Source organism: Copadichromis virginalis, linkage group LG1 (assembly GCF_057382275.1).
Source record: "Copadichromis virginalis isolate Kocher_CV1m ecotype Utaka linkage group LG1, C_Virginalis_male_GT1.1, whole genome shotgun sequence".
NCBI classification, from domain to species: Eukaryota; Metazoa; Chordata; class Actinopteri; order Cichliformes; family Cichlidae; genus Copadichromis; species Copadichromis virginalis.
This window is the reverse complement of record NC_140618.1, coordinates 995,595-1,023,094: the sequence shown is the minus strand read 5'-3', so window position 1 is coordinate 1,023,094 and position 27,500 is coordinate 995,595. Positions and strand designations below refer to the sequence as shown.

Below are 27,500 nucleotides of genomic sequence, written 5' to 3'. Positions count from 1 at the left end.
CTCCATCTGAAAGTCTGAACGATCGTGGCGCCTCATTCCTCTCACGTGTGAGCGCAGGAAGCATTAAATCCTGTGTGTGTGAAAGCTGACTCAGCAGGGAGCATTAAATAAAATACAAAAACATATATTTATAGTCATCCTCTGTTGTATTTGAGTAGATGTCGACTTTTCGGGGAGGTTTTCTGTGTGGAAATGAAATAATTTCCACGAAACAAACAAAGTGGTGCCTGAAATAATTCCGCTCAATGCTGTAAATTTCCTGCAGATGTTCTTTTAGTTCTCCACAGATTCGATTGGACTCGTCGGTGCTGCAGAAGTTAAACATCTGCCTCTCGGCCCTCGCCCTGCCCCCCTCTCCTCTTACTGTACGCTGAATGAAACCGTCCCGCCGTGCAGAGCGGCGATGACGGCGTATTGTCCCTCACAGACTTACATTTAGGTCGCCTTTCACTTCCTGCTGTGATAAATAGGCTTCAGCCTGATAGCGGCGAGGCTGGATGGACTCGTGTGTTTAGTGTCAGTGTGGAAGAGGACTTGCTGACTTGGGTCTTTCCATTCTGTAAACCTTATTTGACTCCCCGACAGAGGAGGAGGAGGAGGGGGGAGCCGCAGAAAAGAAAAGATTAGGCTCCTGTTAGCGACTGCTCCTCATTGTGCTCCCGTGGGTGCCTCCGTGGGTTTGATTCTTCCTCTTTCTTTCTGCCCCCCCGCCTTCCCCCGCACACACGCCCAATCGTGTGCGGCACAGAAAATAAATAACACTTACTTTCTGCTGAATGGCGAACAGTTCAGCGTTGGTCTAGGCCATGTTAGCCTGCCCGTACACAAAGGCGCCACCGGACCCGGCATGATCCGCCGCGTCCTGTGAAACGTCGGGTTCGAGCTTTGACGAGCGGATTCATGAGGCAAAGCTGCCGGAGGACGTCCGCGGACGTCTTTCCGGGCTGTTACAGAGACCAGATCTGCTGGTGCGAGCGCAACAGACGTCCCAACGGTTCACAGCTGTCTCAGTTTCAGGTTAATTCACTGTGTGTCCTGCTGAAGATCGTCAGAGCCTGAGGGCGTGTGTGTGGATGAAGTTCCACCTGCGTGGTTGTTCGTGAGGCCAGAGTCAGATCCCTCTCTGAGGCACCGCAGGAAGCTCTTTGACTGTTAGTCAGAGCTTTGCCGTCACCATGAGAGCACAAAGAAAACATCAAATGCTGTTTTGCACATAAACTATATAAAAATTAAATGAACTGCACTATATTTGTTAATGAGTGGAGATATTTTTCTCATTTTAGTTTTTTATTTCTTTCATTTTTATTATTGTGAAACACAATAAATGAATTTAGGCCAGTGTCCTTATTTTGAGCACGTGCAGGGATTCATGAGATGTTTTAAAGAAGAAATTTGAACGAATGTAATGCTGCTGATTGTTTGAGTGTGTATTTAAATACTGAGCATATTTAAGTTCTAAAGTGTGATGGAAGCCCGCAGAGATCAGATGAATGAGTCCTGCAGCCGTCCCGTAATTAAAGAAAACATAAAAAAAGCTCCAGAACAAAAGCAGGAAATGAATTTGGGCATTTTGCTGTGAGATCTCGCGTTGAACCTCCCGCACGGCGACGTCCACCAAATTGTGCAGAACCAGAAAGGATATTTTTAATTTTACAGCTTCCAGATATTTATCAAGTATCTGTTGTATATTTTTCTCTGATGCGTTTCTTCTCCCGGCCTTTAAACACGGCAAATCAGCGCGGCGAGGCCGGCGTGTGCAGCGTGACGCCGACACCCTCACCTCAGATTATGCTGCTGTCAACACATTCCCAGGTTGTCGTCACTCATCTTTAGATTTGCGTTCGGGGGGTGATCGCGTTGATAACAGACTGCTGTTGCACTAAACTGTGCATCATCGTTTTTTTGGCGTGCGGAGGAAGTGGCGGAGGGCGGGGTCAAAACTGTTATCACCCTATCATATCTCTGACAGCTACCTGTCAAAATCGGGTCGCAGCAAGAGATGCGAGGATATCCTGCGATGCTGACGAAGCCAAACGCGGCCCTCTCCCTCTTTTCTTCTGTCTCAGTTTGCATTGTTAATTCTCACTGCACTCCAGCATTAGCTTAACGCGAGCGACGACAGCAGCCAGGATAAAAAAAGAAAAACAGGTTATGGGGGGGTGTTTCTGAAGAAAGCTTATGAACTGTCAGCGTTCTGTCAGGAGGAAAACAGCGCGGTCCGTGAACTCGTTTGATGCGTTTGACTTTGTGTGGCGTTCGCACACCGAGCGCAGGAAACGAGGGACAAAGAGGAAGAATGTGTTGTGTTATGATGTGATGTGTGCAGGGCTGGCACTCAACACGCCTTCCATTTGTCTTCCCCTCCTCGTGTGTGTGTGTGTGTGTGTGTGTGCTCCAGATGTTGGCGAGGACTTGGTGAAGACAGCGGGGAGCATCCAGCCGCCTCTGCCCCAGCATCGAGAGCGCTCCCTGGGCTCGTCCTCCAAGGACTGCCCTTACTGCGGCAAGTCCTTCCGCACCTCCCATCACCTGAAGGTCCACCTGCGGATACACACAGGTCAGTGCCTCCACCCTCCACCCACCCGCACACCCCCCGCCTGCTCTGCGTCTCTGCAGCTATGAAACATTTATTGGACTTCATGCAAAATTTACTTCAGCGCTTGTTCTGACATTTCTTCTGGGCTCAGGCTGACATATTGGTTTCTGAATATCGGCTCGCTGGAGTCAGTCTCCCTCTGTGATGGAGAGGACGCAGATCCATCGATAATCTATCAGTTTGAACATCGATGCGGGAAGAAGACAAAGAAAGAAAGGAACAGAGTACAGGCCGTCACAAACCCAGTCATCCCAGTTCAGCAGTGTCAGGTCTAGCAGGCCTGCCTCGGTCCTAATCTGTCTCTGTCCGTGGGATCTAATCCCAGAGGCTCCGTGTTATCAGCTGCTGGATTTGAGCACGTTTCCTTCAGACTCACATAAATCCAAATTAAGGAAACTGCTGGCGAGCGTGCACTTCCTCTCAGTGTCCCTCATTTAGGCTTAAGGCCATTGTTATTCCACTTTTTTTCCTGCTCATCATTTCATTGAGCTCTAATTAACACAACAAGGGTTCAGTGTCCTCCAATGACATCACTCAGAGGGCAATTTCACACTCTCTAACTCTCAATAACTTTCGAGGCAAAACAAAGCCGGCCTGTCCACCGTTCGCAGGGATGTTCGTGAGACCGTGTGTCGAATAGATTTAGCTTTATGTTTCGGGCGGGTGTGCTAACCCTCGGAGCGGCGCCGTCCCCCCGGTTGTTTTCGGTCAGAGTAATGATGTGGACCGTGGACAGGAGCCAGGGCGCTAACCCTCTGCGAGGTACGAACGCCCCACTGACTATCCAGGTTAAAGTCACATTCAGACTGTGCAGAGGACACCTTACCACAAGGACACCTGGCTAAAGTTTCTCAGGTGTTTCCTGCCTCTCAGCTCCTCAGCTTCCAAACACTGTGGACAGCTCAGCGTTATTATTCACCCGAGGTCTTCCAAACGAGAGTCCTCTCTGGACCACTTTGGCTATCCACGCAAGCATAATCCCACATAAAGAAGAGCGAGATCGATCGTAGTAATAAAGACCTCCTATGAAAAACTGCGAGTTGTTCCTGTGACTGATGCTGCCGGAACAAAGCTGCTTTATGCCATGTTGTTCTGCTAATTCAGCATTACAGCATTAACCCTTAAGCTCACTTGGGTCCCCAGAACACGGTAATAACTCCACGTCAGTCACACGCCATCCTCCCCTGCATCCTGCGTGACGGACCAAACACGAGCGTCCTGCTTTATTGGGTCAGACCTGAAACCGGCGAGTTCACTGAGGACACAGGATGTGCTTTTTCTCACAGGCTTCTATCCAATCAGACTTCATGGGAGTCGCCCCCTGCTGGACAGCAGAGAGAATGCAAGCTTCAGACTCACTTTTCAGACCTGACGATGCATCAGACTCTTATACAGTCCTCTGACTTACTGCGTGAACTGAGCAGATATCTGATCGAATGCTTTTACTGTCAGACTGCAGTAGCTCTGAAAATATCACGACTTCCATGCCTTTACTGACTTTTTACGGGTGGTCGGACTGCGACGCTTTAAGGTCTCTAAACACAACCAGGTCACCTCGAGGCCAACCTCCCCTCCACTTGCTGCTGCTTCTGTGTTACCTGCTGCTGAGAGACCTGAGTTATGTCTGCTTTGAGTAGAGTAGTAATGATCCCCGTGAGGCCCGTATTTTATCGCAGAGGAAGCGGAGCCCTCGGCCGGTCTGACTGAATCCACAGTACGTTTTATTTTCGTCCTTTCGTATCTCAAACAGACAGTAAAATTAAAGGCCTCGCTTGGAGCCTCCACCTGGGGACAAATGTGAGAAGGGTTAGCGGGGATGTTGTCTTTTTTGGGTGGAATGTATCCTTGGACGCGTGCCCGTCGAGCTTAGACGCAACGCGGGGAGAAAAAGAGCTAGATGCATCCCCAACATGTGGCCTTTAAATCACTCCTATAACCTAATCGTACCAGCTCCGCTGTGACATCCTGATTACATCCACGAGATGACTTTTACAGCGGCTAAAGATCCTCTCTGCGCTCTGGTGACAATGCGGGCAGATTCACAGCTGACAGGCGAGCTCTCCTCCGTCTAATGTAATGTGAGTGACACAATGGAGTTGCTTACCGAGCCTGGTCGAGGCAGCATTATGCGACGCAACGCAGAGATTAATGAGCGACTAACACCAGCTTGAAAGGAATGAAGTGAATTTAAATTTCTCCAAAAGTTAAAGAGCTAATGTTACAGTATTAATTTCCTCTTGAACAGTGAGTGGGAAAATATCCATTAGCAAAATTAACCACAGTTTTCTAGGTAGCTAACATTGTGCGGCTGTGGCACTACAGTGTGGGGCCAGAGCTAATGAACACACTGCAGAGGGTGATATTTCATTATACAAATTAATGCTCACATTTTAATGGGAAAGTCACATAATGAATCTAGGCTTCAGTGACAGCAATTAGAGGCCCAGATTGTCCCCTTCTGGACAAGGCACTATTTAGCAGTAAGCAGCTGTGTGTAAAAAATAAAAAGGTCCTCGCTCTTGACAATAGCCACACATAACTTCAGGCAGGGCCACATAACCAATAAGAGTCCCGGCTCACCTATAAATGAGCAGAGGGAGGAGGAGGAGGAGAGACAGGACTCGCCTGTGTCACTTAACCTTAACCTAACCTTGTAATCAGGATGAATCAGGAGGGACCTGTGATCTCCGTCTCCATTCCTCTCGCTCCCCTGAGCCCTCGTCTTCCTCTTCCTTCTATCTCTCATACATTTTCTTTTGTCGCTGCATTTCCTGCCTCTGTCGAGCAGGAACTTCACAGCAACGGCTCTTCTTGAAGGGGGAATTAAAGAGGAGTGGGACAGTTTTGGAATTTCCTGCCGCAAATTTTAGAATTTAGCCCAACGTGTGAAACATTTCTGTAATACTGACCATGTCGTCTGTTTGAGGTCGTATCCTATCCCAGTGAGCCTCTTTACCCTTTCTCTGGTAACATCGTGATGTTTGGGTCTGCACCTTTCATCACAGAATAAGCATTTATAAAACTGTATTTCCTGTTCGTCATCATCATCATCATCAACTTTATTTATAAAGCACTTTAAAACAACCACAGCTGACACAAAGTGCTGTACATTGGAACTGTAAAATAAAATTACATGAGATATAAATAAAAATCAAATAAAAGAAGAGTGAAATCATTAATTAAATAACTACGTCATCCAATAAGAGTTCATTTTCTAAGGGTTTAAATCCGTACACGCAGCTGCCGAACAACTGTTAGCAACGAGCACACAGGAAGAACTGTTTTCCCAGTAACCCAACCTTGTGATGTGACATGGGTGGTGCAAACACCTGAGCACTGGCCAGTGTGAGCTTTGGAAGCTCCAGCCATTTCCAGTCAACACTGGTTCTCGCGTTCCACCCTAACTACAACCCTGATTACCCCCATGTATCAGGGTTATGTACACTAACTACAACCCTGATTACCACCGTGCCCACTAACTAACTAAACCTGATACCACCATGTAAACTACTATAGCCCCGACACCCTCATGTATCAGGTACACTATAACTCTGAATACCACTGGCCACTGTAACCGTTAGCCTGATTACCCTGACAAGACTAACTTTAACCCTGATTACCGCAGCCAGAGTAACGATCATTTTCCAACACAGTATGCTCTCACATGAATAAAAGTTAAAAGAAAAAAACGTTCACATTTGAAAGTCGGAGGGAGGTCTTTAACCCAGTTCAAACTGGTTCTGTTGCATCATATTCCATCAGTGGTTTATGAAAAATGAGAGCTGTGATAATGTTTAAATATAAACACAAAACAGCTTCCTTTGAGGCTTAGCCACTATTTGTGTCACATATGAATCTTCTTTCTAATTAATCTAATACGGTTCAGGTAAACTGTCGAGATGTTAGAAATATAAAATTATTTCTTTGGTAACAAGACCTGCAGTATTTTTGTTCAGATTTCTAAAATGTTTTCTGTGTTTATGGAAAACAGCACAGATATTTGTTTTTAACCACGTGTGTTTTCAGAGGTGTGGACTGCACTGATGTGGTAAACCTCAGTGTTTAGCTCCACAGTTAACGCACTGCATTAAGAAATATTTGAAAAAGCAAACAACAACAAAGCTGCAGTTTATGGAAAACAGCCGGATCCTTTTTAAAGCACGTATGTGTGAATAGTTTTCAAGTTTAAATCTTTTTTTATTATTCTGATCGTGTTAGCCGACTAAACCTTATCAATGTTTACCACGAATGTACTTTGTGCTCCTCAGATTTGACGAAAACTGCGGTTTGTTTTGTAATTACACAGTTTCAGTAATTTCATCTTTTTTGAATTATGTGTCTGGTTGACACAAAAAAAAATCAGTAAAAATATTGTAAAATATACCATTAAAAAAACCAAAACAAACGTAATTTCCTGTGAAAAATTCTTATTTTGCTGTATTTTTTAACCACACATTGAATAATCTTCCATCTTTACGGGAACTTTGGTCTAAAAACAGAGAATATACTGGCAAAAAAATTACCAGTTCAGTTTCTGTTTTTTTACCCAGTGATGCTGTTTGTGCTCTCTCTGGGATTTCTGGAGTTACTAAAGTGACGGTCTGTGCTGCCACTTCATATCTGACCCGCTGTATAACCATCAGATATATTTAAAACAGCTCCGTGTGTTTTTCAGTCCCTCAAACATCTCAACCGCTGGTTTTTACATTTATTTCCATCCTCGAAGCCAAATGGAAATTCATCTTCCAGTATGTCATATCTATTAAACCATTTTAATTGCCCCTCTGTACAGGGCTGGGGTATTTATCTTTACTTGTTTCTATGGTGCTGTCATAATTCACACGAAGCCAGATGAAATCCGTGCAGCAACATGAAGTGCAAACACGCTGTGGAGGACCTCAGGAAGAGGAGGAGGATTTATAAGCGCAGAGGTTGTGTCGAGTGAAGGGTCTGCTTCTTATCGTTCACCTCCGTCAAGGTCAGCGTGTCCACAGCGGCTCAACAAAGAGCAGACAGACAGCAGCGAAAAGTTTACCGTTCTATTTTTAACTCCTGCAATTTCCTGGTTTTGTGGCGGCAGCGATCTGTCATGTGGCTGGGAGGTTGTGCTGTTTGCGCTGATATCAATTAAAAGTGGATTAACGGGTACATAATGACCTTTAGCAGTAAATTGTGTGTAATGTTGCAAGGCAGGATACAGTATATTCCCCAGATGTCACACCAGGCCCCTGACGTATGATGGAGCAGATGTCTTAGCCAGTCCAAATGGCCCTCTAAGACACACACACACAGACACACACAGAGGCTCAGGCTGACATGCATGCATAAACATGTGTTCTCACACATTCCAAATGGCAAACAGACACACACACACGCAGACATGTCGTCTGTCTCACTTGCTCCAGATATTTAAAAATGCTCAGCTTTAATGGAAAAACGGGCACAAAGCGAGCGCTCTCGCAGGGCATCGGCATTCATTTCAGTTTGCCTTCGTCCGTAAACATCAGAGGACGGTGTCAAACACGCAACTGCCTCTGCTTTTCATTCTCATCTTAGATATGCACATTCATCTTTATTTCCCCCCCACGTGAACATTAACAACCTCTTATAAGGAAAGGGAGAAAAAAATCAGATCAGTCTAATTTCTGTCTAATTTGGCTCCTAGAATATCATTTTGTCCAGTTAGAGGAATCGAGAATGATCATTTGCATCAGGGACGTTTCCTTATTAAATCAGCGCCGAGCCTCTGTTCGGCAGCTCACAGGAGAAGCACTTATTGGGTTAAAAGCTCATCTCGTATGGTTTATTTTAAATATACTCTATGCTTCACAGACACTCTGCTGTAAGAGAAAAGATATCAAATCGCTGTCTTTCTGCCTGTAGTCAGGGTTATCTGCAGCTCTGCATGCTCTCTTTTCCCTCCTCTCTGCTCTCTTTAGTATTTCCACCTTCAATTTTCTTTTGTATAGCCTCCTATTCTTTTCTCTGCTGTATCAATATTCTATTGAGTTGCTGTTTGTGGCCCTTTATTTGAGAACTCTGCAGTAGGTCTGCAGATCGCAGAGTCTTTTTCTGGAATGGTGCCCTCTAAATAATGATAAATTACTTGAGCAGTATGCCATTTGCTAATTATATCCATGATTTACTACACAGCCCGACTTAAATCATTCAAACCAGCCTTGCGTAACAATGCCTTCTTTTCCTTTATAAAATGGTTTCCATGTGTATAATCTAAACATTTTATTGGCATATACTGTATAGAGAACGTGCATGCAAAACATTTTTTATTTCTTTTCCAGCCGTGCGTGCACAAATACCACTGTGGGAACTTTTATATGTGTATATTGAAAAGGGGGGAAAATCGAGCTTAGCGTTTTTGCCTCTCTGTTCATTGTTTAATGAATCCAAATCTGGCTCCGACTCCAAGCCTATTATAATTGCTCGCAGGATGTGTTCTATTTCAACATCTTTCCAATGGAAGATCCACTTCTGGCAGAATAGTGTTGGTGTTATAGCATTATCAGGAATATTCATGAATATGGATGCGCAGCATAAATAAACATATGTAAATGTTACACAGCAGATTCACCCCCCTTTTGCTGTAGTGTAAATCGCTTTGATCTGTACTGAATCATATTGTTCTTCATCGCGAGGCTTCACCACATCCAGCGTGTGCTTCACATATGTCGCCGGCTTCGTGTTTTTTGCGGCATCCGTATTGTGTGGCGGGGGGCCGCGCGCTGAGCCACGCCTGATGTATGCTCCTCCTGACAAAGTGCAAAAAAAAGGACGATGTCCGAGAAGCAGCGCCGTCATCGGCAACGGCGCGGGCCAGAACGGAGGCACGATGACCCCGCTGCACGTGCGTGCACGGGAACTCGCCGCGAGCCCGGCCGCAGGCCCGCGCACATCGCATCGAGACACTTCTGTTGTCAGCTGAAAATATTATGTCTTGTAGTGGACTGAAAGCACCATATGGTGAAATGTTTTTATGGTGTTGATATGAGTGATGGCTCACTTGGCGGAGCTGGATCGACCCATATTCAGATGCCTACTCCACACCCCCCACACCCCACCCCCGTCCCAATACACACACATCAAGTGGAGCCGAGCCGACGACTGGAAGAGAAAAGACATGCAAGTGTTGGTTGAATGCACAATCGTCTTCATTATCACTTTGTGTTTCATTCTGTGCTACTTTTTAAAATCTCCTTTTTCAGGAATTAAATACTTCCTCTTCTTTATCGTAGTTAATGAAATGCATGTCTTTTTTGTCACTTCATGTGACCTAATTTTCTTTGTTCAGGGAGGTTACATGACCCTCGGGCCCACATTCCCTGCTCCAATAAATAGATTTTGATATCCAGTCGATGTAATAAGCAGGTTAATTATTCACTGTTTTACTGTTTCTCTCGCTCTCTTTCTTTCCCGCCCTCTCAGGAGAGAAACCCTACCGCTGCCCTCATTGTGACTACGCCGGCACCCAGTCTGCCAGTCTCAAGTACCACCTGGAGCGCCACCACCGCGAACGTCAGAACGGCTCCACCACGTCAGGCTCCTCCTCTGGCCACACCCCTTCTTCTGACCACAAAGAGGATCATGGGAAGACGGGCGGAGGCATCTTTGCCCGACCGGACGTCCTCCGTAATGTTTTCAAAAGCATGCCCCCCAACCTGGACTTCAGAGCAGGGCCGCTGCTGCCGCATCAGTGGGCATCGGCTCCCATCGTGTCCTCTCACAACCGGGATCGTGACTGTGGGGACCGCCGCTTTGACTCCGCCTCTTCAGCTGAGAACACGAAGACTGCCGATGGACCTTCCACCATAGTCTCCGCGGACGGCGCCGCCGCCAGCTTCTCTGACCTAAGCCGGGCTTACCAAAGCATGATGGGAAACGGAGTCCACTTTCAGGGTTCTCTCCAGGCTTTCATGGACAACTTTGTCCTCAGCTCCATGAAGAAGGATGTGAAGGACAGCCAGAGTCCAGCCCAGCTCCAGGCCCAGCGCTACCATGACAACGGTGAGCCCAAAGCCAAGAGGGCCGCCTCCGGGGAGCAGGACAGAGAGGAGAAGCCTGAACCCAAACAAAACTCGGAGCCGGGCAAACCCGGGTCCCAGTACGAACCGCTCGATCTGTCTGTGTCGGTCCGACCCGAGTCTGCATCCGGATCACTCCCTGGCACCTCCGTCACCATTCACGATAACGTGGTGTGGCACGGATGCCTCTTCTGCTCCTTCTCCACTTCCTCATTGGAGCTCATGGCTCTGCACCTCCAGGCCAACCACCTGGGCAAAGCCCCTCTGCAGCACGCCGACGCAGGCAAGGACGCTCACCGAGAGGGTTCTCCGACCACCTCCACCCTTCACTCCTCCAACACCAAGGCCTCGGGCGTGGCCCCGGAGAGAGATGGAGACAGAGATGGAGAAAAAGGCCAGGGAGGCTGGAATAACCACATGGAGCAGCCATATAACCCCTTCCAGAGTGAATTCTACAGAAGGTTTGGCGGCTTGTATGATGGATCCCCAAGAGTCAGTCAGGGCATTCAGGGGTACATAGCCCAAGCAGACCACGGTCTGGACCTGCCCAGCCAGGTCTTCGGAGGGGCCTCTTCAGCCGGCCCTGACCAGATGGGCGACAGGGGCTCCTGTGGAGATGCTGAAGATGACCAAGTTGGATCTGAAGACGAGGCTGGAAAAACCGGCGTGCGCAGCACCAACGAGACCCCATCGACCACACCCAAGAGACGGCAGCAAAACCACTCTGACGAAGACGAGGAGGAGGGAGGAGTGGCTGAAGAAGAGGAGGAAAGAGACGAGGATGGGCAGATGGACGTGGACAGAGAGGAAGAAGGAAGTCCCAAACAGCTCCAAGATGATTCCTCTCTGCCCCTGAGGAGCGGAGCGGCCATGGCGACACCGTCCTCTGCCATGACTCCACTTTCTCTGGTTCCTCCGCCCCAGAACCAGACTCTGCCGCTGGAGAAACAGTGGCAGCAGGGCTTGGGCCTCCTAACCCCCGGAGGTCCACCAGGACTGTTGAAGGCGGAGCAGCAGACCCACCTGGAGCAGCAGATGAACATGCTGTCTGTCCTGAGAGCCTACAGCAACGACAGCCTCCCTGCGTTCAACGGCCTGGGCGGTGGAGCGGGCGGGGCGCCCCCGGGGGGCATGAAGAGGTCGGACGCACCTGGTGAGTGTGTTTAACCCCTCCTGGTTCAGAATATTAAAAGACAGCCACACGAGCAGAAAGCGACCCCAAAAAAGACAAATATGAGCACAAATCCAATTTTCCCACCAGTGCGTGCGCACCAACACCAAACACAGCAGACTAACACGTATACGTTTTTGCCTGACACCCACAAAGGAATCTCAGGCACTCACTAAATGTCTCGAGATTGGCTCTGAAGTGATTTCAGCCTTATTTCAAGCAACTTTAGAAGCTATCATGCCGGCGACTAGCAACAGATTAATCTTTATTACACGTTTATATTACTGGGAGTGCAGCGCCTCCCTCTCGCTCCCCAGCATGGGGGGAATAACCCTGGATGAGTCAGAGCAGGACCTCAGCTCCCCGTGCCATCTCCTCCACATGTCTCTTAACTATCTTAGCTCTCATAAAGCTGGCTCCCAAAAGCCCATTACTTTATAAGACTCGTCGATCTATGACCCTGTGAAAAATGAACTGTCAACTTTCATGATTCTGCTAAGGTTATAGCCGCTCCTTGAGACTGAAGAAGGAAGTCTTTTTCTCTCACTCTCTCTCCTTTTTTTACAATGCTCCTCTTCTGTTTAGGGCTGGTTGGTACTTCTGAGTGTCTCTATAGGAAGAAAATAAAAGCCAGTGTTGGTGTTGAGCTTTAAAAAACCGGCTTATAGACACGACGGAGATGGATGACTTTGCTCCGCTGCTGTCGGTTTGACTCGGTGTGACCCTCGTAATATTATTAACAATCAGGAATATTTTTCTTTGTTTGGAGAACAAAGGAACGGAACATTTTTCAATCAAACGCAGAGAGAAAATAATATAAAACATAAATAAAATAACAGCTGCTGGTGTTATCTGTGGCAGGACACGGCTCTGAATATCTCGATGCAAGTGTATATGTTTCATTAAAAAGAGAAATGGCTTTGTGAGAGATTGCCCTACATATTGTTTAGTCCAAAATGTGGGCTGGCCCCTCTGCAGCGAGGAATGCTCGACCTTTATAGATAAGGCTTTCTCTGAGGAACAAAGGCCTTTCTTATATGTCCTCGTCTGAGACGGCCATTCATTGTAATTAAAAAAAAACAAGTTATTGTGTGTCCGACTTCCCGGCAGATCTCTGGGATGGCACCGAAGATAGCATAGAGAAGAGTGAAAGACTATAGGGAACATGAGTAACATGGAGACATGTTGTGGTGAATGTGAGCGAGTGAATTGTTGTCCCGAGTGTGACATTACTCCAGGTGATTCTTCGCCTCCCGTCCCGGCTAAAGATGCTCTGACTGAAACATGCACGTAGAGCTGGACGGAGAGCTAAAGTGCAGAGACGTTCGGAGGGCTGGGGAAGCTACAGAGCTGTGCTTCGGCTAATGTGACCACGTGAAAAGTTCATGCTGACCGAGTTCAAAGGCCACTGTTTCAGGATGCGCTGCGATAGTTTCTCGTGCTGTTGTTGTGCAAGTGGAGGAGACAAAACAGACACGCTCGCTTCTGGGTGAAATGCACAGTTGTGTTATATGTCCACTTGTAAAACACTCATGTCTTGTTTGGGGGGGGGAACTGTGGCTGGAAGAGCAGAGCCGCTGTTCCACTGTTGAGGATGAAGGCGGGGGTGGCAAAGACGTCCGAAAAACTCAATTCAGACCTGGCAGAATGTGATTATCTGGAGTGGGTTTGCATTAGGTTTGTATGCAAATACAGCATAAATCATTAATATCGAAATTCTGCCCTGAATGCGCGTGAGCTGTCGCGGGGCACGCGTCGCACGTCTGGAGTGGCCGGCGCTTCATTAGTATGCCCGGAGGAGGAGGGGAAAGGGTTCCGCGTGCTCTGACACGAAACAGATAGAAACGTAGACGGCTGCGTGCACAAGCCACGCCTCCTGAATCGGATTTATCAATAAATGTCATTAAGAGCAGCGGTGGGCCCGAGGTCTCTGCAGTCAGCCGAGGTATCTGGTTACTGAGGTACAGTACGCCGTGTAAAGATTGACATGAACCCGCACCGTTTGCTGTACTGTAGATGTGCTTAACACAATCAATACTTGGCTGCAGTGCAGACCTATCTATAGCCATGCATTATCAAACATGAAGTATTACATTATTCAAACAGTGCTGTACATGCTGCGGCTGCTTGCGAACAATGCTCCTCACATCGTATTACTTACATTACCTCAGCCCCCCCCGCCCGCCCACCTCTGCTCCTCTAATATATGACATGTGGACCTGAGAAGGCTGAGACTGACAACCTGAAGAGGAGGAGGTGTTGATAAAAGTGCAGGACTTGGATGAGCACGTTTAGGATTTGAGGAAAGAAAATGGCAGAGCTCAGAGCTGAGCACCTCTTACTGCGGGAGAAGTGTGCTACAGAAGCCGGCGGTTAGTGGATGGAAGTGAAAGCAGAGAGGAGAGTGCTGTGTGTTCTCAATTAGAGCCGTGACTCCCGCTTTCTGAGCGCTCTCACGCCGTGCTTCTCCTCAGAAGTGCTGCGGTTTGTTTGTGTTCGCTGCAGATGGAAACTCAGAGGTTCAGCTCGGCGCGCTCTGAAACTGCCGGCTGTCGGTGAAGGAGCCGCGTGACGTCACCTGAAGTCCAGCCGAGCGGCGTGATGACTGAAACTCTAGCCCCGCCCTGTGTTCGCGCCTGTCTGATTGACAGAACGAGCTGCGTGTAGTTTCAGGAGCGGCCCGTCGGCTCTTCTAATCGTAGGATGTTTGGACATTTGTGATGTCTGGACGTTGCGTTGTTCCCTGCGTGCCGCTGAGCTGCAGTCACCTTATTAGACACGTGCCAGCGAGCGGTGCGGCTGCTCTGGTCCTTTCCACGAGCCAAGTTTCTCTCAGAAGAGACGATGGCTTTCCAAGTGCCTCTTTAGCTCGCTTGGCACCGCGTTACCACCGGCCAGCTTCTCCTGCACACGACTGGGCGGCGCGCTGCTGACATGCCCGGTGAAGCTGAAGCAGGTTTCTTTGCTCCTCAGGTGGTCGGCCTCTGCGCTGGTACACAAATGATTCCAGCACACCAGAACACTGGCATCCGCTGGTCTGAACAACACTGAGATTTGCATCAGACTTTCTAATTGTTGAGACGTCGTGGCAGACGTTTGCCAGGTGGGAGGAGCCAGTCCAGAGCAGGCGCGCCCTCCTGGTCGTATGCAGGTTACTGTCAGAGGTGCCTCCGCCGTGAGTGTTGAGATCACATCCTCACAGCGCGCTGGCACACGGCGAGATGAGCGTGTTCGGTCACGCTCACTGGTGACATCACAGCACACATGCCAAAGACCCCTCGTACATACGTGAGCAACGCCGGCAGCTTTGACGTGGACAAACACTCACAAACATTCACACACACTTCAAACTTTTTGTGATGTAAAATGTGGTAATTGCCAATAATACTGTCCTTATCAGGTGTTTAATGACCAGGATTTGGTTGCTGTTTGTATTTAACACACACACACACAGACACACACACGCGTGGAAAGCAGTTCACATTGCTGCTAGACTCCCCTGTGTTCACTAATGAGCCCGACATGTGGCTTACCTGTGTCGCTGCAATTATTCTGTACACTTAAAAGTGAGGCTGAGGGTTCACAGCTGACAGTCCTGGACGGGCAGATGGTGCTTATGAACTCATTTATCAATACTGGGGACACAGGCGGGCTATTGGTCGCTATATTTAATTCATTTTTGCAGTAAAAGTCCAAAGCCGGCCTTTAAAGCCTGTTTCAGGTGCACACACACAATCAGAGGAGCATCTTTGTGTTTCTGTGTTTGCTTCCAGTCTTCAGAGTGCTTCCTAACAGCAGAGGGCATCTATAGCATGGAAACATCTGGATCCTTCCGCTGCTCTTTCTTTAGTGCTCGCTCAGCTCTGAGCCAGAGAATCATTTCACTGGTTCACCATGGGAGCCTCCGGTGGGCGTTTGAGAAACTGCAGCTTCAGTTGTCTCATTATAATCTCCTCTCTGATGCTTAGTTAGAATTTTTGATCTACCTATCCCTTATCTGGGTTTGGGTCGCGGCATGAGCGGACCTCCCTCTCCCCGGCCACCTCCTCCAGCTCACCCGGGGGACACCGAGGTGCTCCCAGCCCAGATATAATCTCTCCAGCGTGTCCTGGGTCTGCCCGGGACTCCGGTTTGAACTATTACCATCTTTAATTTACAGATTTTTCAAAACATTAAAATAAGACCTTTATTTAACAAGAGAATTTACAAAGTGACAATAACACAAGATAAAATTAAAGAGAGGCATCACACAAACAAGAGCCGTGCAGCTGTGCGAGGGTCACAATCAACGCTGTGACATCAGTTAAGCGAGTTTCGGGTTCGACTGCTGGAGCAGACGGTCTGCTTAAATCGTTTATTTGTGCCAAATTGAATTGGAGGCTTCTTGTAAACAGTTTAACCCGATTAGAACTTCAACCAGAGTTTGACCACAGTCCGAGTGACTGAACCGCCCTCCTCCCTGCGTTTTCCCACAGTCCGCGATTCTTCCTCCTGTCTGTCTGCCTGTCTGTCTGATTGCTGGAGGGCAGGGGCTCCTGCAGCGATTAAGCCATCTGGAGGCCTGTCTGCCTGCCTGCCTGCTGGTGAGACGCCTCCCCGGGCTCTCATTGTGTGCAGAGATGACAGCTCTGACGGCTGCTGAAGGCGAGGTGCCATTTCCCACGTGCGTCTACATTACCGGTTTAACTTGTGCAGAGGTGCATTATCACCTTGTCACCCAAAAGTGCAAATAGTGTATTTTTCAAAGAGCAATTAAAGGTAATAGCTGCTGTCAGGCTGCATGGATGGGACCTGTTGCGCGCTCTCAGATGTGATAGCTCTAAAAATATTTCCCCCGCTCGTCAGCCGGTCCTCTCCGAGAGCGCTTCCTGCCGGCGGCCGCGCGTTTTTCCTGGAAGTTCAGCGAGCGAGAGGTGGGATGGAGTTGCTCTTGATAAGGAAACAGAGACGAGTGCCGGGTGATCGTAAACTTGCGCGACAATTATTCTCTTCATTATTTTAGAAACAGGACGGGGAACGCAGCGGAGGCAGCGTGGGAGATCGCATTTACACACTCCATCCATACGTGTGTGCCCGCGTGCGTGTTCACGTGCAAACCAGCTGCTTTTATGTGCACTCTGTATCCCCCCCCCCCCCCCCCCCCCCCCGGTAGTGTGCATCGTATTCAATATTGCAAAAGTTGAAACAATGGGTTATAAATTGGCCTTCCAACCCGATATATCTGACATGATCTCTGCTTCCCATCTCGTTAGTTTGCTGTTTGTTTCTTTTCTTCCCTGACTCCTGTAGACTTTGTTCGGTTTGAGTTGCTCCTCTTAAGAATGCAGCGTTGCCTTCCCCAGGCGCCCTGGAGATGTGAAGAGGACGCCTCAGAGGAGTTGTACTCGTAAAGCTCCTCATCCTCGGAGGGAGAGACAGAGAGAGAGAGCACCGGCAGGCAGAGACACACAGGCATAATAACTACACTTACACAGCTAGTCGACACATAATGAGACAATGCAGCAGCAACTTCAAGGAAAAACGCAGATATATAAAAAACAACAGAGAGCGAGGCAGAGGGAGAGGAAAACAGGGGGCTGTGGGGGTAAAAAAATAAAGAAAATCAAGAAACTATGTCAACTTTTATTTCCCGTGTTATTCCACATCAATGGCGGCATGCAGTGATACTAATAAAAACAAAAAGTATACACAGGTACAGACACGCAGGCAGCGAGCTGCCGTGTTTGAAACGCTCTGTGGCAATTAAGGACAAATAACGCGTATTATTTCCCGTCGTGACGAACGATCCTAACCAGCCGCTAAAAAAAACGTCCTGATTTCGACATCAAACGCAAACAAATAAAAACGGCTCCAATAAACAAAAGTTGTGAGACAGACATCGCACAAACCGCGGGGGGAATGAGAATAAGAGCAGCGAGCGCTGAGACAAATAAGCCCGCAACATTATAACATTAGCAGTTAGAAAATACACTTAATTCCTCAGCAGAGATGGATATAAACTGCATTGTTGCGTTGCAAATCCCAGCCACCGGATTTAAACTGCTGCATTGTTTTATTAGGGAAATATGGGGGTGGAGGAACAGTGCTTATTCTAATTACAGTGATTTAATCAGGATTAGGGAGGTTACCTGGATGAAGCGAGGGGGCATCTGTGGCAAGGGCACATGCTTTTAGACGGGCCGGGTGCACGCTGGCGGGGCCGCCCCTTATCAACGCTCATCGCCGGCGCTGACTTCAGCCTCCGAAACGATGACTTTCTCTGCCCGTGCACGAGTAAACACTGGCCTGTTTGTTCTCGCCGTCTTTATTCCTTCGCTTTTTTCCCTCCTGCCTGGTTAAACAGCAGGCGGAGGGAATCCATTTTAATCTGATTAATAACTTAGTTGATCACATATAACCCAATTTTCAGTGAGTGCCGTCCTTGTGTGTGCGCGGCCACGCCCACGCTGACCTTTGCGGTCGCCCCGGTAACAATAAGGCACAATAAGCGCCGTTGTTCTGTCGGAAAGCCGGAGAAGCTTTGCTTCATGACCAAAATTTAATGTGGCCCTCTTTGCACAAAAGGCCGGGCCTGCGCAGAGATGGGAACGAGTTTCCCGCCGCATTCACAGAAATATGAATCGGCCTTTTAAAACAGATATGGTTACATATTCGTTTTGAAAGGTACAGTAACGGGCTCAGGCCGCGCTGCCCTCCAACACTGGGGCCTTTGTTCGCTGGCCGGCTAATAACCGCCCCTGATCCTGATCCTCAGCTCTGACTGCTTACGGAAGAATCCCCCCGAACCTCTCTTTGATTACACCGTTATACGAGCTTCATTTTGTCATTTCGATTTCACTCATCGTGTTTAGCGCTGAGAGATTTGTATTCAGGATTGGCAATTACGATTCAAACGCCACAAAGTAAGCCTTGTGAGTTTTAGTGATGACGAGTGAGAGAGGGGGAAATATCCTTCCTTTCTCTGTCTCTGTCTGTCGCACATGCACACAGGAAATATGAATCAAATATTCATGAAGTGGGCTGAGGTTCTCATGCACCCATATGCTTCCTTGTTCAAGCAGCTTGCAGTGGACAGAGGCATCCATCCAGCCTGTAACCCCCCCCCCACCTATCACCAGAACTGCTGCCATCGCCGCGATCATTAAATAGGTCATCTCGAACATGCACTCCTCCTCTTTCTTCCTGTTTCTTCTTGCTTCCTCCTGTTTTTTCCTGTTTGTTCCTGTTTCCTACTCTCCCCTCCTCTTTCTTCCTTTTCCCTCCTGTTTCCTCCTCTTCCCTTCCATTTCCTCCTCTTCCCTCCTGTTTCCTCCTCTTCCCTTCTATTTCCTCCTCTTCCCTCCTGTTTCCTCCTCTCACTTCCTGTTTCCTCCTCTTCTGCGGCGTCCTCGCTGCCCTCCACCGTGCCCCTCGACTTCCTTCTAATAATCTGTTGTGAGAAAGACGAGTCCTTCGAGCTCTGTGATTCACTGGCCAGGAATCCTTGTAAAATCAGGCCGCCGTGTATTTGCCAGTTTCCAGAAATTGTAAGTACTTTATGGTTTATAGTTTTTTATTATGGAATGAAAAGGGTGCTGTGAGGGGCTGCTCCGGGGGCGGCGAGGGGAAGGAGGGGGGATTAAAACTGAAGGGATTAGCACCATACTTTAAGATAAATCTTTTTTAATGTGAAACCTCATCCCCGTTCATTCTGGGTAACCACTCTTATTAACTGCTGTGCTTTCATGCGGCCTATTTTTTCTTTCGCCGAGCAACTTTTTAAGCAGAGGCTTTTTTTTCTCTTTTTTTGGACACGCCGCTCGCTCCGCCGGCTCCACAAACAACCTTTTTAAGCATTTAAACACAGAACAATGGCAAAGCACATAGCTGCACACATTAATGCTTTTGTATCTGGGAGCAAAAAGAGAAAAAAAGGCAGAAGAAAGAGATAAGCAGAGCTTGGCTACGCCGGCCCTCCGTCTTTCCCTCTCTGCCTCTCTCCATCAGCCAATCCCGGCTGATCTGTATGCATCGGGGGCTAAACAGACAAACATCATATTCTCAGTCTCCAGACTCTAATTGACTGAACAGGGATTGGTCACACTTTTAAGAAGCGTTCCATAATGGATTTCCATGTTTGTGTCTCTTTTAACTGGCGGTGCGAGGGGAAGCCATAAATGTTGTCTTTATTACTGAAAACAACAGCCCTCCCTCCATCCTCCTCCGTCTCTCTGTTTCCTCGCCATAAAAGACCATATCAGTGCGACGGCCGGCATTCGTTGCAAGGTCAACTCTGCCGACAGATGACAAACGATCTCAAGATGGCCACATCATCTGTCCCGTAGCTGCCGGCCGAGAGCGCCGCCACCGCGTGCTCGTCTTTATCCCTTCTTTTCACTTTATCATCATGTCGTGGGGGGGCAGAGCGAGGAAAACCAGCCACCTGATATCCACCAATGAGGAGAGTTTTCAGGCCAAAAGGCAAATGAGGATGGGGGCGGGGGCGGAGGGGGGAATCTTTTCAAAAATCGGCACTTATCGTGTTTCTGTATCAGGAAGCAGACTTGGCACGAGCCGGGGATTCAGTATTACGGACAAGCTGCTCATCAGATGGGAGCTGGTTTATTTCTGTGGCCCACCCTCCGCCTCCCCTCCATCCGTCCATCAGTACCTCCCATCCTCCGCCACCCCTCCAGTCTGCTTCTCATCCAAACGTGTCTCATTTCTCCGACCGGACGACTTCTTTCATTTCAACCGTGTGATTGATTTCTCCTGTTTATTGTTTCTTCTTCATCTTCCTCATTATCTGCGTTTGAAGCGCCGCTTAAAACCGCTCGGTTCCTCCTCCAGCGGCGACGGCCACTTTTCACAAAACTCTGACTGCGTTCCTTAATTACGTGACTTCTCTGTAACACGGCCGTCAGCTCGCAGACAGCCGCTCTCGCGTCGTTATTACCTTCCCGTTTGGACGCCGGCTCTCGGCAGGTAGCCGAGCCCCCCCGCCCGCCATCACATCGTCCTCTTCCTCGTGTTCGTCTTCCTCGGTCTGCTCTGCTGTTCTTGGGTAAAAATGGATCTGTGCCGTCAGTTTGTCATTTTTAAAACAATAAAAATGTTCTGGTTATGGCCCCCCCCGCGTCCTCTGACAGTGAACGAGAAGATGAAGCTCCGCTCGTTAACAATCAAATGCTCAGCAGCTTCATGTTAACACGTTTGAAACATTCTGTTTTTGAAACCTTTTCCTCCCGCTGCTTCCCGTCGTCTCCACGGTTACCATCATAGGGTGTAAATCCAAGCTGCTGACAGGCTAACACCGAGCTAATGGCGCCATTCATTACAGTCCAGCTCCGAGCTCCTGTCTGCCCACAAACCTCACCCCGAGCTTCTGCCTGAGGTTACTTCCTGTTCAATGGGAGTTTTTCCTTCCCACTGTCGCCAGGTGCTCATAGGGTGTCGAGTTTCTCTGTATTATTTCTCTGCCTTACAATGTACAGTTATATACAATATATGACTGAATTAAACTTTAGTTCTTTTTACTGTCAACAAACAAAACATTTAATAAAGAATTACATATAAATAAAAATGAGAAATGCAGTGATTTCTGCCTGTCATAGGTCTAAAGAGCGATTACTTTAGAATTGATGTCACAGCTGATATCAGTTTATCACTTCATATACTTATAAAATGATAACTGCAATGTTTTTCTGCAGTAAAGCCGGACGTGGGCCCAGTTTAGCTTCTGTGTAGTCGAGCTAAGCTGGATCCGGGGCCCGTCGCTGCGTCGTCCACTTTTCTGTCTGATAAATCTTCCCCGTCCTTCACACAAAGACAAAAACAAACAAAAACAAGCTGGTCATGTGTGACACAAAGAAAGAGCGTCTCCACCTCGCAAAGCAGGACCCGTCCTAAAATACAGGAGCGAACTGTCAGACTGTCAGAGTTCCTGCAAATGTTTCACAATAAAAGCCTGCATAGAAGAGTTCCTGTGAACCAAAACTGCACAGTAGAGGTCTTTTAATTTGAAAAAGAAGGAATTAAATAAAAGACTTAAAAACCAGGCACGCATGTGAAATATGTTTAAGAAAGATGCGACTGGATTCGTCGATACGTTCGGCTGCTCCACCACAATGTCACAAAATCCACCCAGATGCTCATCAAAACCAGCTGCCAACCAATCAAATGTTACACATTATTATCACCTAAATCTTCGTCAGCAGTGAGGAAAAGCAGCTTAATTAACCTTTCATTGAGTCCGGTGAAACATTCCCAAAGACGGAGCAGGACGCTGTGTTTTATTGGATGTATAAAGTGTGGATTCGCTCACACAGTCTATCGGTTTTTGGGAATGCAGAGGCTGCAGTATTGGATCCTACACCTATTGAAGCTGACGCAGTATATCAAAGCATGCAGGGCCAAAAGTAATGATCATATACAAATATCAATATTAGAAAGAGTATGTGCTAAAGAAGATGCATGGCTATTGATGTTTAAATAACTGTAGCGTCAGAGAGATGGAGAGAGGGGGAAAAATGTGAATCATATTTTCTCACTGGGAGAAAAAAAAGACCTAATCGAACACATCCCACGAGGCGCAAACAGCGAAGTCAAGGCCAGGATGAAAGCAGCTCTTCTGCTCCTCTCTGTCTGCGAGCGGCCCAACAAAACTACAAATAAAAGCGTGATCGGGGCGCGGCGGCGCTTCGCAGGCCGGCGGAGTGTTTGACAAGGCAAAGCGCGGCGATAAAAACAGTCAAAAGTTAAGTCGTCAGACGCTCTCCCCACTCCGCGGTGTGTCTTTTCATTTGTCTGCATATACGCAGCTTTATTTGCATTTCAAATGCTCATATTTGAAGAGGGTGGCTTAAATGCCAAGACGCGAATTGATGACAATCGCCTCGATTCAAAAGCATCGGCAGAAAGCCTCTATCCTCGCCGCTGACATTAAAGCTAAAGCAGAAACACAAAACAAATATACATTTATCTGTGCTGCCTCCTCCCTCAACCTTTCTCTCCGTCTCATTATTTTAGGATCATTTTACATTTGAATATCAGTTGTCGGGCCGAGCGCGAGCCGCTGCCCACAAACTAAAATAAGAGAATAATCAGCGGGCTGCAGAACGCGCGGCCATCGATTCGGCCGCTGCCTTTTTTCATCGCTTTTCCATATTCATTTGTGTAATTTACAGTAAATCCAATAGCTGTCAGTCACAACACGCGAGGACCGAAAAACGCCATAAATTTACGGTGTTGGGAAACAGCTGCTGCAACATTTACAGCACAGACCACTCTAAAATATTAAAGATGTGTCATCGCAGGCACTCGGCCCTGCATCTGTAACCATCTGCTTTCTATTAACACACTACACCCAAAAAACTGAGGATGAGGCCTCGCACGCTCTCTCAGGCCGTTTCCTCCTCTCGGCAGAGGGGAAGCCGGTTCGCCGCAGACGCACGAGCTGATCGACGGCAAAACGCTTCGAACCTGAGTATTGCGGGCCACGGCCATGTTTGCGAGGCCTCCGCAGCTGAGCCTCTTTTCTTTGCTTGTGATTAATCGTAACTCGCACACCCTCCCATCGATTTCAACACATCACGCCGCCGCCGGCCGCGTGGCCCCTTAGCCTCGAGCCGCCGTGACTGCGAGTGTCGGCCAAAGATTCGGTCTCCTCGCTGATATCTCGGGGGTGCGGAGGCGTGCGGTGACTCAGACTGTTTGGGGCGATGACATCTGTCCTGTTACAGCAGACACAGAAGAAGAAGAAGGAGCAGAGGCTGAGGGCGGCGCTGCTGCTGCAAAATATTAAGTTACAGCAGAACAGGGAGACTTATGGGCCGAGTCAAAGGTAAACAATTACAGCATGGTGAGTCACTTTGTTGGAGCACAGCTAAAGGAAGATCATCTCTCCCTCTTAATAGGTAATTTCCTTTGTCTTGTGAGGATCGGATCACAGCCGGGTGGTCTGCCGAGAGAAAAAAATCACGACGGATCCAAAGTTGGCTGGAAAGCGTCCAGCGCGGCGCTCCTTCGGAAACATTCTGTTCAAATTAAACGAGCGCCTGTTTGCGAGGAATGCGCCGACAGATTCGGAGGGACGTTTCCCAGTTTATGTCTCCTTTTTTCACATTTCGTGCTTTCTGTCATCTTGTCTGTGCTAAACTAGTTGTCCTTTTTGGGGGGGCTGTCACCCCCCCTCCGCGTCGCTCCGTCATCCTCCCTCGTGATGTCACCATCTCGGCGTGAATCATTAGGATATCAGTGTTCAGCCAGTGACAGAAAGAGCCTGATTAACAAGCTCTCTTGTTTTTCCTCTCCTCTTTATCCTCCTCCTTTTTTCCTGAAACGAGGACTCCCGCTGCTCCCAACGACATTTCTTCCCCCTCCTCCCTCCTCATCATCCCTCCTCTTCTTCCCTGTCGTGGATGGCGGGGAGTCACAGGTGTGTGACAATAATTACACATACACTCAGAAAAAAATAATGTCGTTTCCTCCATTTAATAAGTTTGCAGTAAAATAGGCAGCGAGATAGAGAGAGATGCAGAGAGCTCCAATCTTATCGGATACCCCAACCTCTAACTTAATCATATGGCTCTTAAGAGCAGCCTGCCACCAGCTGGGGCTCCGTAATATGCATGCAATATGTGTGTAAAACGATATGCTTTAATTTTGAGCCCACTTTAAGCAGCAACAAAATCTGTTTATATGGGAGACATTTAAAAAGAAGAGAGGGCTGGAGGGAGGGGGCGCGGGATCGGGTTAACTCTTGCTCTCCGGGCCCGACAAACGCCATCTGTCTGGTGTCGGCCGCTATCAGAGCTCGGCGCCGCGCACAGACCGGAGCTGTGTCCACCCTTTTTAAGCTTCCTGTCGCATGGCGCCGGGGTTGCGGTTGGACTTAACATCCAAACGCGCACTTTCGCTCAGTTTTTCTTCCCCTGGCTCGCTGTGATGTCATACAGAGCCTGTGCCTTACAGCCTGATACTAATGTTGGAAGTTTACCCTTCTTAACTCACCTGTATAAAGTTGGCCTTATTAGGGGCGTGGCCTCTTTGACTGACACAGGCGGCCGTAGCTGCTAGCTGTGTGCTAGCTTCACCCGAGCTGGACCGCGTTTGTGCTGGTGGAGCCTTTTTAATGACATCGTGTGACCAGCAGCGTGGCTGCTGTGAGGTCACTGCGATGTCAGCAGGTATGAGAGTGACGCTCCTGCACAGGCTGTGGGTGCAGACGGCGGCAGGATCGCGTCTTTCTGCACAGAATACAACATTAAACTCTGTTTCTATGGCGGCACGTTTTTCCTGTTTCCTGAAACCTCGCCGGCTCTCAGAGCACGGCTGACAAGGTTAGGAATAATGTTCCTCTCTCGGCGTGCCTGCATCGATGCGGGGCATCGATTCGGGGAGTTTTTATAAAGTTAGAGCTGTTAGAGGCTCTTAAAGCCGAACTCTTCTTCTGGTGAGGCACGAGACGCGAGGCTGGAGCGCAGCTACGAGGAGGAAGTGGGAGCGAGGACAGAGGAAACAGAGCTTTTGGGGAAGGAAGGAGGGAGTGCGTGTGTAAACTTCAAACAGCCCGTGATGGCGGCTGTCGCTGCCGCCGCCAGCTCTGACCACTCCACAGATGCTTTTGTTCCCGCTCACTCTCACTCCTTCACCCCCTCCTCCTCCTCTCTTCTTGCCCGGTCTCTTTGGTGATCCAGTGTGAGAGGAGCGGGGGCTATCAAAGCCACCGCTGTCTGTTCCAGACTTCAAAACCCGGGGCCCCCGTCCATCCATCAGCCCCAATCATCATATCTGCGAGGCCCCGGCGGAAAGCCTCGTACGCTGGAGGAGAAATATTTGATCTGTCCTCTTTGCGAGGATCAACAGTCACACAAACGACAGGGGCGCCCCGGCGTACGGGGGGAGGAGGAGAAGCTGCTGCTGGAGCAGGGAGGGAAACTCCTACGCTGGGCAGCAAAGATCCGGTTTATTAGACCGTTTCTAAAAGTGCCGCAGTGAGACGGCTCACCTTTAAAGACTCAGATTACACGTGCGTGATCACGAGTGAAGCCTTCTTCCTTAAAGGAGCGTCTCCATCATTAACCTTATTTATTTTATTGTGTTTTAGCTTCTGATGGGAACCAGGAGCAGCTCACACATGCTCAGTTTAAGGCTTTCTTTTATTTTCCAGAAGTTTCCTGATTCCACAAAGATCTTTTTTTAATTGATATTAAAACACGAAATGCTCAAATACAATTTCAAAATTAATTTATTTTACACAAACGTCACGTTTTTATTTGTCGCCGTGCGATGAAATATGCGAGTCAAATAAAAGGTCTGTGTCTATCAATCTATTTATCCGTCCGTCTGTCCCGCTGTCATGTGACACTTATTTATAGAGTGTGTATAGTTAGCTCTTAAATCCTGTATGTGAGATCAGACTACGTAATTACTGAACTCATTAAGCACTTTATGTCCACCAGACCTCGTCCCCTGTGTGTGTGTGTGTGTGTCATGCAGAGCAGCAGCTGGTTGTGTTACTGACACACACACTGAGGTGGTGTTGGTGGTGAAGAAGATGAATATGTGACTTGAAGTTGAGTCTGTGTTACTGAAGATAATGAACACACACACTGTGCCCTGAGTGTGTGTTCAGGCATGTCACTCATGAGCCCCGTCACTTCCACCCGAGTCGCCAGCAGGACTCGGGACACATGGACGGACACGGGGGGTGGGGGGTGTGTGTTTGATTGGCGGGATGGTGTGCAGCGTGCAGTAATCCATCACGAGTGTTTCTGACAAAGAGCTGAAAGAAGACTCCAGACCGGGGTCGTGACCCCGGGGAGGCGGGGGGTGTTCCAAACCTCTGGAAGCTTCCAGAGTGTCACAGTGAACAAACACAGTGTGAGTGGGCTCACGTTTGTTGGTCTGAGGATGGCGGACTCAGGTGCTGCTCAGGACCGCTTTCTGTGATGACGAGCGCAGCGTGATGGCGGGCGGCGGCGGCGGCTCATATTTTTTCTTCATGCTTAAAAACCAGCAGCAGTTTTCAATGTATGGCTGCTGTGATGCATTTGAGATGAAACTGTGACTTTTATTATTATATAATATTTACTCTTATTATTATTATTATTATTATTATTGAATAATGCTCTTCGATCTCTTCAATGCAGCTGGAAATTATTTTAATGATTTGCACTGCTGGGGTGAATATATGTATATTAATATTTTACAAAGGTGATAATTATGCAGTAATAATGATCTTTTTAATATTTCACTTTATAAAAAGTGAAAGTTTAGAAAAATCAGAATGAAAAAACTGTGAGTTCCTGATTCTGGGAGTCCTGATGACACAGTGTCAGATTCACACCTGAGGCCAAATCACTTCAATCAGCTCGGGCTGCAGGAAGCTGAGTATTACCCCTCTAACCCTTTCATAATAAAAGATCCAAATAAATGTGTATTTTTTTTTTATTTACATGAAATTTGTATTTTGTTTATTTGTAAAGCAGAACGTAGCATATTAGCATCGCTGCATTTAAATACATTTATTGAAGAAAATATAGGATTTTTAGCCACAGTTAATTTGCAGATCTGGTCCCTGGTTATGCTTTTAACACACAGCAACAATAATAAATCAATTTCAGATCAATAGCACAGAAAGTCAAATAAAATTGTCTGATTTTAATGAATTTCCTCTTGTTAAATAATTTTTGTTTTTAGAATAATGTTTAACGTT

General features: G+C 47.9%; 1 protein-coding gene and 1 long non-coding RNA gene across 4 annotated transcripts in view; one reads left to right on the top strand and one right to left on the bottom strand.

Annotated features, from left to right (window-relative positions):
- Positions 1 to 27,500, top strand: part of znf536 (zinc finger protein 536) — a 200,897-nt gene that overhangs the window by 126,561 nt on the left and 46,836 nt on the right. For all 3 annotated transcript variants that reach the window (XM_085464240.1, XM_085464316.1, XM_085464396.1), the window contains 2 exons: positions 2,399 to 2,557; positions 10,037 to 11,785. In XM_085464240.1, coding sequence (XP_085320366.1) covers positions 2,399 to 2,557; positions 10,037 to 11,785 — 1,908 coding nt within the window. The remainder of the gene's footprint in view (positions 1 to 2,398; positions 2,558 to 10,036; positions 11,786 to 27,500) is intronic.
- The window catches only part of LOC146718038 (uncharacterized), a 33,495-nt gene continuing 27,124 nt past the window's right edge, over positions 21,130 to 27,500 (bottom strand). The window contains exon 5 of the long non-coding RNA XR_014921531.1: positions 21,130 to 21,598. This is a non-coding gene — a long non-coding RNA (uncharacterized LOC146718038). The remainder of the gene's footprint in view (positions 21,599 to 27,500) is intronic.